General features: G+C 48.3%; 1 protein-coding gene across 2 annotated transcripts in view; it reads left to right on the top strand.

The window, feature by feature from the left end:
• Window positions 1–7,911, top strand: part of LOC134957224 (cytochrome P450 4B1-like) — a 118,760-nt gene extending 110,849 nt beyond the window's left edge. For both annotated transcript variants that reach the window (XM_063938928.1, XM_063938927.1), the window contains 3 exons: window positions 60–124; window positions 280–362; window positions 7,497–7,911. In XM_063938928.1, the coding sequence (XP_063794998.1) occupies window positions 60–124; window positions 280–362; window positions 7,497–7,662 (314 nt within the window). In that variant the 3' untranslated portion in view covers window positions 7,663–7,911. The remainder of the gene's footprint in view (window positions 1–59; window positions 125–279; window positions 363–7,496) is intronic.
• The last annotated feature ends 4,591 nt before the right edge of the window (window positions 7,912–12,502 follow it).

The raw sequence follows: 12,502 nt of genomic DNA, 5'->3' as shown, positions 1-12,502 counted from the left end.
TTGCCCGCGCAGTAACCATGTGCTATGTGTGAATCCCGTTATCTGTTTCTGCATGGCAGGTACGCATGTCTTCCTGAGTGTATATTGCATCAATAGGAATCCCAGCACGTGGGACCATCCAGAGGTAATTTGGGCTTTTCCCCAGTATTATTACTCTTTATATTTTGTAGCATGAACAGAACCTGGTGCTGGTGTAATGTTATAGAGCGTCACCAGGTGTAGGTAATGTGGCAGGAGATTATATAGAGATTACACTGACATAAATATATGTGTTTTCAGACTTTTGACCCTGCGAGATTTACTCCTGAGAATTCATCCAAGAGACACGCGTACAGCTTCCTTCCCTTCTCAGCCGGATCACGGTATACAGTAACTCCTTCTATGCGTCTTGTCATAGGAACGTATTACATTATCTGCTGGAAATCAGATGTAGAGGCACGTAACCCCCCACCATGAGGGTCAGCGCTACCACCTGCATCAGCACTACCACCAGAGTCGGCACTACCACCTGCATCAGCACTACCACCAGAGTCGGCACTACCACCAGGGTCAGCGTTACCACCAGCGTCAATGCTACCACAAAAGTCGGTACTACCACTAGGGTCAGTGCTACCACCAGTGTCTGCACTACCACCAGGGTCAGCGTTACCACCAGCGTCAATGCTACCACAAAAGTCGGTACTACCACCAGAGTCAATGCTACCTCCAGTGTCAGCACTACCACCAGTGTCAGCACTACCACCAGCGTCAGCGCTACCACAAAAGTCGGTACTACCACTAGGGTCAGTGCTACCACCAGTGTCAGCACTACCACCAGCGTCAGCGCTACCACAAAAGTCGGTACTACCACTAGGGTCAATGCTACTACCAGTGTCAGCACTACCACCAGGGTCAGCGCTACCACCAGAGTCAGCGCTACCACCAGAGTCAGCGCTACCACTAGGGTCAGTGCTACCACCAGTGTCAGCACTACCACCAGTGTCAGCACTACCACAAAAGTCGGTACTACCACTAGGGTCAGTGCTACCACCAGTGTCAGCACTACCACCAGCGTCAGCGCTACCACAAAAGCTGGTACTACCACTAGGGTCAGCGCTATCATCAGTGTCAGCGCTACCACCAGGGTCAGTGCTACCACCAGCGTTGGCGGTACCACCAGGGTCAGCGCTATCACCAGTGTCAGCGCTACCACCAAGGCCAGTGCTACCACCAGGGTCAGCACTACTATCACCAGGGTCAGCACTACTATCACCAGTGTCAGCGCTACCACCAGGGTCAGTGCTACAACCAGCGTTGGCGGTACCACCAGGGTCAGTGCTATCACCAGTGTCAGCGCTACCACCAAGGCCAGTGCTACCACCAGGGTCAGCACTACTATCACCAGGGTCAGCACTACTATCACCAGGGTCAGCACTACTATCACCAGGGTCAGCGCTACCACCAGGGTCAGTGCTACCACCAGGGTCAGCACTACTATCACCAGGGTCGGCGCTACCACCAAGGTCAGCACTACCACCAGGGTCAGCACTACCAAAAGGGTCAGTGCTACCACCAGGGTCAGTGCTACCACCAGGGTTAGCACTACTATCAGCAGGGTCAGCGCTACCACCAGGGTCAGTGCTACCACCAGGGTCAGCACTACTATCACCAGGGTCGGCGCTACCACCAAGGTCAGCACTACCACCAGGATCAGAACTACTACCACCAGAGTCGGCGCTACCACCAACACTGGGGCAGCCGATGCCGCCAGCTTCTCCCCTTAACACAAGGTGAGAAATCAGGGTGCAGTGCCTATGGGATAGAGATGTCCATATGGGGACAATCATCGTATAATCTGAGATGTGCGTGATATTAGCGCCCAGCATCGCAGCACGTGGATTATATGCGGGGATGTAACACTGAACACATCCTGCTCTGTAATATCCCTCCAGCATGTGTCCCCGGGGCCCCACAAACCTTCATCCGGCCCTGTTAGTGGCATATCTATGATGGGTTGAAGGTATACACGAGCTCCACACTGCACACCCTGCACCCTTCCCAGTTACCTCCTCTACCTACTGTCTGTGCGTGCCGCTATGTTGTTGCTATCTTCATAAATATGGCGCCATAGTTGTAACAATAGTGACAGATGATTGTGCATAATGCTGGTGCTCAGGGCAGTCCAGGGGGAAGGGAGCCCGCGGATATCTGCACACGGTCTCCTACGGCCTTCACACGTGAACCTGCCTCCATCACATGCAGCACTTTCATTTGTTTAACGATTCAGGCAAGGCGGCAATAGACTTGTGGTAAAATCCCAAAATGCTCCTATTCCATGTACAGTGTATGATGAGCTAGGCCGGGGAATGCTAGGTACTGATGCGCTGTAACCAATATCAGAACCTGTCAATAATCTAATTTAGAGAATAGAAGCAAATGTCCAGTTGGTTGCTATGGGTTTTAGCACCTTTTGCTAGCTTACCAGTCGCTATAGATGTGGGCAAATAACAACAGTTATATTATGTTCTTCCACCTCGCATGTTACACATACTGAGGCAGCCATATTGTATTGTGTTCCGCCACCTCGCATCATCGCATGTTACACATACTGAGGCAGCCATATTGTATTGTGTGCCACCACCTCGCATCATCGCATGTTACACATACTGAGGTAGCCATATTGTATTGTGTTCCGCCACCTCGCATCATCGCATGTTACACATACTGAGGCAGCCATATTGTATTGTGTTCCGCCACCTCGCATCATCGCATGTTACACATACTGAGGCAGCCATATTGTATTGTGTTCCGCCACCTCGGATCATCGCATGTTACACATACTGAGGCAGCCATATTGTATTGTGTTCCGCCACCTCGGATCATCGCATGTTACACATACTGAGGCAGCCATATTATATTGTGTGCCACCACCTCGCATGTTACACATACTGAGGCAGCCATATTGTATTGTGTGCCACCACCTCGCATGTTACACATACTGAGGCAGCCATATTGCATTGTGTGCCGCTACCTCGCATGTTACACATACTGAGGCAGCCATATTGTGTTCCGCCACCTCCCATGTTACACATACTGAGGCAGCCATATTGTGTTGTGTTTCGCCACCTCGCATCATCACATGTTACACATACTGAGGCAGCCATATTGTGTTCCACCACCTCACATGTTACACACACTGAGGCAGCTATATTGTGTTCCACCACCTCACATGTTACACACACTGAGGCAGCCATATTGTGTTCCACCACCTCACATGTTACACACACTGAGGCAGCTATATTGTGTTCCACCACCTCGCATGTTACACAAACTGAGGCAGCCATATTGTGTTCCGCCACCTCGCATGTTACACAAACTGAGGCAGCCATATTGTGTTCCGCCACCTCACATGTTACACACACTGAGGCAGCCATATTGTGTTCCGCCACCTGACATGTTACACATACTGAGGCAGCCATATTGTGTTCCACCACCTCACATGTTACACATACTGAGGCAGCCATATTGTGTTCTACCACCTCGCATGTTACACACTCTGAGGCAGCCATATTGTGTTCCACCACCTCACATGTTACACATACTGATGCAGCCATATTGTGTTCCACCACCTCACATGTTACACACACTGAGGCAGCCATATTGTGTTCCACCACCTCACATGTTACACACACTGAGGCAGCCATATTGTGTTCCACCACCTCACATGTTACACATACTGAGGCAGCCATATTGTGTTCCACCACCTCACATGTTACACACACTGAGGCAGCCATATTGTGTTCCACCACCTCACATGTTACACATACTGAGGCAGCCATATTGTGTTCCACCACCTCACATGTTACACACACTGAGGCAGCTATATTGTGTTCCACCACCTCACATGTTACACACACTGAGGCAGCCATATTGTGTTCCACCACCTCGCATGTTACACATACTGAGGCAGCTATATTGTGTTCCACCACCTCACATGTTACACACACTGAGGCAGCTATATTGTGTTCCACCACCTCACATGTTACACATACTGAGGCAGCCATATTGTGTTCCACCACCTCACGTTACACATACTGAGGCAGCCATATTGTGTTCCACCACCTCACATGTTACACATACTGAGGCAGCCATATTGTATTGTGTGCCGCCACCTCGCATGTTACACATACTGAGGCAGCCATATTGTATTGTGTGCCGCCACCTCGCATGTTACACATACTGAGGCAGCCATATTGTATTGTGTGCCGCCACCTCGCATGTTACAAATACTGAGGCAGCCATATTGTATTGTGTTCTGCCACCTCACATGTTACACATACTGAGGCAGCCATATTGTGTTCCACCACCTCGCATTTTACACATACTGAGGCAGCCATATTGTATTGTGTGCCACCACCTCGCATGTTACACATACTGAGGCAGCCATATTGTATTGTGTGCCACCACCTCGCATTTTACACATACTGAGGCAGCCATATTGTATTGTGTGCCGCCACCTCGCATGTTACACATACTGAGGCAGCCATATTGTATTGTGTGCCGCCACCTCGCATGTTACAAATACTGAGGCAGCCATATTGTGTTCCGCCACCTCACATGTTGCACATACTGAGGCAGCCATATTGTGTTCCACCACCTCACATGTTACACATACTGAGGCAGACATATTGTGTTCCACCACCTCACATGTTACACATACTGAGGCAGCCATATTGTATTGTGTGCCACCACCTCGCATGTTACACATACTGAGGCAGCCATATTGTATTGTGTGCCGCCACCTCGCATGTTACACATACTGAGGCAGCCATATTGTATTGTGTGCCGCCACCTCGCATGTTAAACATACTGAGGCAGCCATATTGTATTGTGTGCCGCCACCTCGCATGTTACACATACTGAGGCAGCCATATTGTATTGTGTGCTGCCACCTCGCATGTTACACATACTGAGGCAGCCATATTGTATTGTGTGCCGCCACCTCGCATGTTACACATACTGAGGCAGGCATATTGTATTGTGTGCCGCCACCTCGCATGTTACAAATACTGAGGCAGCCATAATGTGTTCTGCCACCTCACATGTTACACATACTGAGGCAGCCATATTGTGTTCCACCACCTCGCATTTTACACATACTGAGGCAGCCATATTGTATTGTGTGCCACCACCTCGCATGTTACGCATACTGAGGCAGCCATATTGTATTGTGTGCCACCACCTCGCATGTTACACATACTGAGGCAGCCATATTGTATTGAGTGCCGCCACCTCGCATGTTACAAATACTGAGGCAGCCATATTGTGTTCCGCCACCTCACATGTTACACACACTGAGGCAGCCATATTGTGTTCCACCACCTCACATGTCACACATACTGAGGCAGCCATATTGTATTGTGTGCCACCACCTCGCATGTTACACATACTGAGGCAGCCATATTGTGTTCCACCACCTCGCATGTTACACATACTGAGGCAGCCATATTGTATTGTGTGCCGCCACCTCGCATGTTACAAATACTGAGGCAGCCATATTGTGTTCCGCCACCTCACATGTTGCACATACTGAGGCAGCCATATTGTGTTCCACCACCTCACATGTTACACACACTGAGGCAGCCATATTGTGTTCCACCACCTCACATGTTACACATACTGAGGTAGCCATATTGCGTTCTCCCACCTCACATGTTACACATACTGAGGCAGCCATATTGTATTGTGTGCCACCACCTCGCATGTTACACATACTGAGGCAGCCATATTGTATTGTGTGCCGCCACCTCGTATGTTACACATACTGAGGCAGCCATATTGTATTGTGTGCCGCCACCTCGCATGTTACACATACTGAGGCAGCCATATTGTATTGTGTGCCGCCACCTCGCATGTTACACATACTGAGGCAGGCATATTGTATTGTGTGCCGCCACCTCGCATGTTACAAATACTGAGGCAGCCATAATGTGTTCTGCCACCTCACATGTTACACATACTGAGGCAGCCATATTGTATTGTGTGCCACCACCTCGCATGTTACACATACTGAGGCAGCCATATTGTATTGTGTGCCACCACCTCGCATGTTACACATACTGAGGCAGCCATATTGTATTGAGTGCCGCCACCTCGCATGTTACAAATACTGAGGCAGCCATATTGTGTTCCGCCACCTCACATGTTACACATACTGAGGCAGCCATATTGTGTTCCACCACCTCACATGTTACACACACTGAGGCAGCCATATTGTGTTCCACCACCTCACATGTTACACATACTGAGGTAGCCATATTGCGTTCTCCCACCTCACATGTCACACATACTGAGGCAGCCATATTGTATTGTGTGCCACCACCTCGCATGTTACACATACTGAGGCAGCCATAATGTGTTCTGCCACCTCACATGTTACACATACTGAGGCAGCCATATTGTGTTCCACCACCTCGCATGTTACACATACTGAGGCAGCCATATTGTATTGTGTGCCACCACCTCTCATGTTACACATACTGAGGCAGCCATATTGTATTGTGTGCCGCCACCTCGCATGTTACACATACTGAGGCAGCCATATTGCATTGTGTGCCGCTACCTCGCATGTTACACATACTGAGGCAGCCATAATGTGTTCTGCCACCTCACATGTTACACATACTGAGGCAGCCATATTGTGTTCTGCCACCTCACATGTTACACATACTGAGGCAGCCATATTGTGTTCCGCCACCTCCCATGTTACACATACTGAGGCAGCCATATTGTGTTCCACCACCTCACATGTTACACATACTGAGGCAGACATATTGTGTTCCACCACCTCACATGTTACACATACTGAGGTAGCCATATTGCGTTCTCCCACCTCACATGTTACACATACTGAGGCAGCCATATTGTATTGTGTGCCACCACCTCGCATGTTACACATACTGAGGCAGCCATATTGTATTGTGTGCCACCATCTCGCATGTTACACATACTGAGGCAGCCATATTGTATTGAGTGCCGCCACCTCGCATGTTACAAATTCTGAGGCAGCCATATTGTGTTCCGCCACCTCACATGTTACACATACTGAGGCAGCCATATTGTGTTCCACCACCTCACATGTTACACATACTGAGGCAGTCATATTGTGTTCCACCACCTCACATGTTACACATACTGAGGCAGTCATATTGTGTTCCACCACCTCACATGTTACACATACTGAGGCAGCCATATTGTGTTCCGCCACCTCGCATGTTACACATACTGAGGCAGCCATTTTGTGTTCCACTACCTCACATGTTACGGACATTGTGGCCTATTTATTGCTTAGTAACATGTGACCGTTCTGAACCAAAGATAGTATTACGAAATGGTATATGATTCAGCTCACAAAATGGCCGCCTGCACTGTGTGCAGCTGCCCGGTGCTGTTTGATGGGGGATATAGTATACATAATTACACAGAATATCATATAACCTCTGTATCCTACTTCCCAGAAACTGCATTGGACAGAACTTTGCCATGAACGAGATGAAAGTCGCCGTCGCCCTGACGTTACAGAGATTTGCGCTGACTCCAGATCCGGACAAAGAACCATTAAAGATCCCTCAGTTAGTCCTACGCTCTGTGAACGGAATTCACCTGAATCTGAGGAAAATATAGAGAAATGCCTGAACACAGGAGACTGTTGGCTAGATGCGTCATCGCTTGGAAAGTGATCAAATGGAGAGTGAAAAAGTACCAGCCAATCAGCTCCTAACTGACATTTTTCAAACACAGCCTGTAACATGGAAGTTAGTACCTGATTGGCTGGTGCTTTTTCACTCGCCATTTTATCACTTTCCAAGCGATGACGCATCTAGCCCTGTAACTTTAAACTTTTTCCAAAGAAATAAATAAGAATGAACTAATTGTTTAACGCCTGATTCATACTTTAATTTGGCCCCATATGTAATAATTATACATTATATATGTGGCACCCAACTAAGAGTGCCAGTGTATACTGTGTCCTGTGTCCTGTACTGCATGCTGCATTTACATTGGTGACAGTGGCTGGTGTCAGCACGGGAGGTCCCTACCGGCAGTGGAGGCTGATGGGAGAGAAGGAGATGAAAGTGGCTGCGCTGACTGATAGCGGCGGCGGTTGAACTACGGAGAAAGAGAGTGGATGTTATCATACCTCCCAACTGTACCGATTTTAGCGGGACAGTCACTTTTTTTGGGACAGTCCTGCAGGACAGAGATTCAGGCTGGACACTGACAAGGCATTGGCAAAGGTCATGCAGGACAGAGATTCAGGCTGGACACTGACAAGGCATTGGCAAAGGTCATGCAGGACAGAGATTCAGGCTGGACACTGACAAGGCAATGACAATCTACATGCAGGACAGAGATTCAGGCTGGACACTGACATGGCAATGTACATGCAGGACAGAGATTCAGGCTGAACGCTCACAAGGTAATGGCAATATACATGCAGGACAGAGATTCAGGCTGGACACTGACATGGCAAGGTACATGCAGGACATATTCGGGCTGGACACTGACGGCAATGTACATGCAGGACAGAGATTCAGGCTGAACACTCACAAGGTAATGGCAATGTACATGCAGGACAGAGATTCAGGCTGGACACTGACAAGGTAATGGCAATGTACATGCAGGACAGAGATTCAGGCTGGACACTGACATGGCAAGGTACATGCCGGACAGAGATTCAGGCTGGACACTGACAGGGCAATGTACATGCAGAACAGAGATTCAGGCTGAACACTCACAAGGTAATGGCAATGTACATGCAGGACAGAGATTCAGGCTGGACACTGACAGGGCAATGTACATGCAGGACAGAGATTCGGGCTGAACACTCACAAGGTAATGGCAATGTACATGCAGGACAGAGATTCAGGCTGGACACTGACATGGCAAGGTACATGCAGGACAGAGATTCAGGCTGGATACTGACAGGGCAATGTACATGCAGGACAGAGATTCAGGCTGGACACTGACAGGGCAATGTACATGCAGGACAGAGATTCAGACTGGACACTGACAGGGCAATGTACATGCAGGACAGAGATTCAGGCTGGACACTGACAGGGCAATGTACATGCAGGACAGAGATTCAGACTGAACACTCACAAGGTAATGGCAATGTACATGCAGGACAGAGATTCAGGCTGGACACTGACATGGCAATGACAATGTACATGCAGGACAGAGATTCAGGCTGGACACTCACAAGGTAATGGCAATGGCCCTCATTCCGAGTTGTTTGCTCGCAAGGCGATTTTAGCAGAGTTACACACGCTAAGCCGCCGCCTACTGGGAGTGAATCTTAGCTTCTTAAAATTGCGAACGATGTATTCGCAATATTGCGATTACAAACTACTTAGCAGTTTCTGAGTAGCTTCAGACTTACTCGGCATCTGCGATCAGTTCAGTGCTTGTCGTTCCTGGTTTGACGTCACAAACACACCCAGCGTTCGCCCAGACACTCCTCCGTTTCTCCGGCCACTCCTGCGTTTTTTCCGGAAACGGTAGCGTTTTCATCCACACGCCCATAAAACGCTGTGTTTCCGCCCAGTAACACCCATTTCCTGTCAATCACATTATGTTCGCCGGAGCGAAGAAAAAGCCGTGAGTAAAAATACTATCTTCATAGCAAAATTACTTGGCGCAGTCGCAGTGCGAACATTGCGCATGCGTACTAAGCAGAAAAACGCTGCGATGCGAAGAAAATTACAGAGCGAACGACTCGGAATGAGGGCCAATGTACATGCAGGACAGAGATTCAGGCTGAACACTCACAAGGTAATGGCAATATACATGCAGGACAGAGATTCAGGCTGGACACTGACATGGCAAGGTACATGCAGGACAGAGATTCAGGCTGGACACTGACATGGCAAGGTACATGCAGGACAGAGATTCAGGCTGGACACTGACAAGGCAATGACAATGTACATGCAGGACAGAGATTCAGGCTGGACACTGACAGGGCAATGTACATGCAGGACTGAGATTCAGGCTGGACACTGACAAGGCAATGACAATGTACATGCAGGACAGAGATTCAGGCTGGACCCTGACAAGGCAATGACAATGTACATGCAGGACAGAGATTCAGGCTGGACGCTGACAAGGCAATGACAATGTACATGCAGGACAGAGATTCAGGCTGGACACTGACAAGGCAATGACAATGTACATGCAGGACAGAGATTCAGGCTGGACACTGACAGGGCAATGACAATGTACATGCAGGACAGAGATTCAGGCTGGACACTGACAGGGCAATGTACATGCAGGACAGAGATTCAGACTGAACACTCACAAGGTAATGGCAATGTACATGCAGGACAGAGATTCAGGCTGGACGCTGACAAGGCAATGACAATGTACATGCAGGACAGAGATTCAGGCTGGACACTGACAGGGCAATGTACATGCAGGACAGAGATTCAGACTGAACACTCACAAGGTAATGGCAATGTACATGCAGGACAGAGATTCAGGCTGGACGCTGACAAGGCACTGACAATGTACATGCAGGACAGAGATTCAGGCTGGACACTGACAGGGCAATGTACATGCAGGACAGAGATTCAGACTGAACACTCACAAGGTAATGGCAATGTACATGCAGGACAGAGATTCAGGCCGGACGCTGACAAGGTAATGGCAATGTACATGCAGGACAGAGATTCAGGCCGGATGCTGACAAGGTAATGGCAATGTACATGCAGGACCAGTGGCGTAAGTTCGCCCCAGTCGCCCGGAGGCATGATAAGTGTTGGTGCCCCCCCCCCCCCCCCCCTACACACACGCCCTTCATATGTAGCTATCCGGCACTCATGTTGAACAGTAGTAGCGTGCTCAGGTGCCTTTCCCAATAGTAATATATATACACATACAAAGTGGACGGCACTCCAAGTCAGTCATCACAATAAAATAGACACCAGCATACCATTATAGCAAATCTACAGTACTCCCTCACCCACTAGCGTGTCACAATGTAGATGCTTTGGCGCAGTGGTGTGCCGATATACAGTATATATATAAACAACACACAAACGCCACTTTCAAGAACAATACAGCAGGGGATTAAGTCCGACTGCCCTGGCGCAGTTAATAACAATCCCCATAATTATAGGGATTGATGAGAAGGGCTCCATGTGTAGGCTACACAACAGCTCTTCTTCCTATTTTAACACCATAAGTACCTGTGTAGCAGCCTATAAAGTGGGTGACCCCCGCATCAGCAGTGTGTGGATGGGCTCCGCAGCAGAATGACGGAAGACGCAGAAATAACTCTGATATCCCGCTCAGTATAGGGGGCACAACGTCCAGTGACTGCTCTCTACACTCTCACATACAGCAGGCAGGGTGTCATGCAGGGTGGCGGACGTGGAGAATTAAGCAGATGTTCATCACAAGGCTTTCTCTCCTAGCATTAGTCCTGATCACAGTTCAGGGACAAATCATAGGGAAGTGTGGAGGTGGCAGGTCACACTGGAGAAGGAGGAGGTGGATAGCAGCTCCCAGGACTCTAGTCTGCACTCCTTCTCCCCGGCCAGAGGCGAGAACCAGACAGCTGTACTATTGCGAGACCTGTCACATAGAATTTGATGGCAGATAAGAAATACTTGGCCAATGTAGTCTGCCCCTGTACACTCATGCACTAGGGTTAATATTTGTTGGGAGCCAAATAACCTACCTATCCAGAGTACCTGGTGGTAACCACGCCAGCAATGGGAGACTATACAAACTCTACACAGTCAGGGCCATGGCGGGAACAGAACCCATGACCTCAGTGCTGTGATGCATAATGATAACCATTACACCGTCCACACAAAAGGGAGTATGCAAGTCACTGTATTCCATGGACACTAACATACTGCGCACTGATACAGTAAATGATAATACTATATATATATATATATTCATCTTGTGGTTCAGTACTCACTATTGTATATGCAGTTGCCTGGGTGCCCTTGCTGATAATGATGTATATAAGTGTGGCGTCCTTTCCTTAGATGCTCCCAACACCAGGTGAGAGATACTGCATGGCACTCCAGGACTTATTTAAATCAATAAACTTTTACCGCAATATATCAACGATTCTGGGTTATATATTGCAGTAAAATGTAATTGATTCAAAGACGTCCTGGAGTGCCATGCAGTATCTCTTACCTGGTGTTGGGAGCATCTAGGGATGTCACACTTTGCCTATATCTATATCTATCTATCATCTATCTCTATCTATCTATTTATCTATATATTTTATTTTTTTATAGGACTGTGAGCCTGACACTCCTTTGAGGGTACAATGAATTCTTGCTGTGGTGCCCTCCTTAGGTCAAAGCAACGGTCTCATATAGATGTAGAATTCAATGGCACTCCACAGACATGTATACAGTTAATACTCCATACTTTATTTAATTCATGGATTAATTATTTATTATTAATATATTCAAGTCTGTGGAGTGCCACTGAATTC

Source organism: Pseudophryne corroboree, chromosome 9 (genome assembly GCF_028390025.1).
Source record: "Pseudophryne corroboree isolate aPseCor3 chromosome 9, aPseCor3.hap2, whole genome shotgun sequence".
NCBI classification, from domain to species: Eukaryota; Metazoa; Chordata; class Amphibia; order Anura; family Myobatrachidae; genus Pseudophryne; species Pseudophryne corroboree.
The sequence above is the reverse complement of the archived record's forward strand: the minus strand, read 5'-3'. Positions and strand labels throughout refer to the sequence as shown.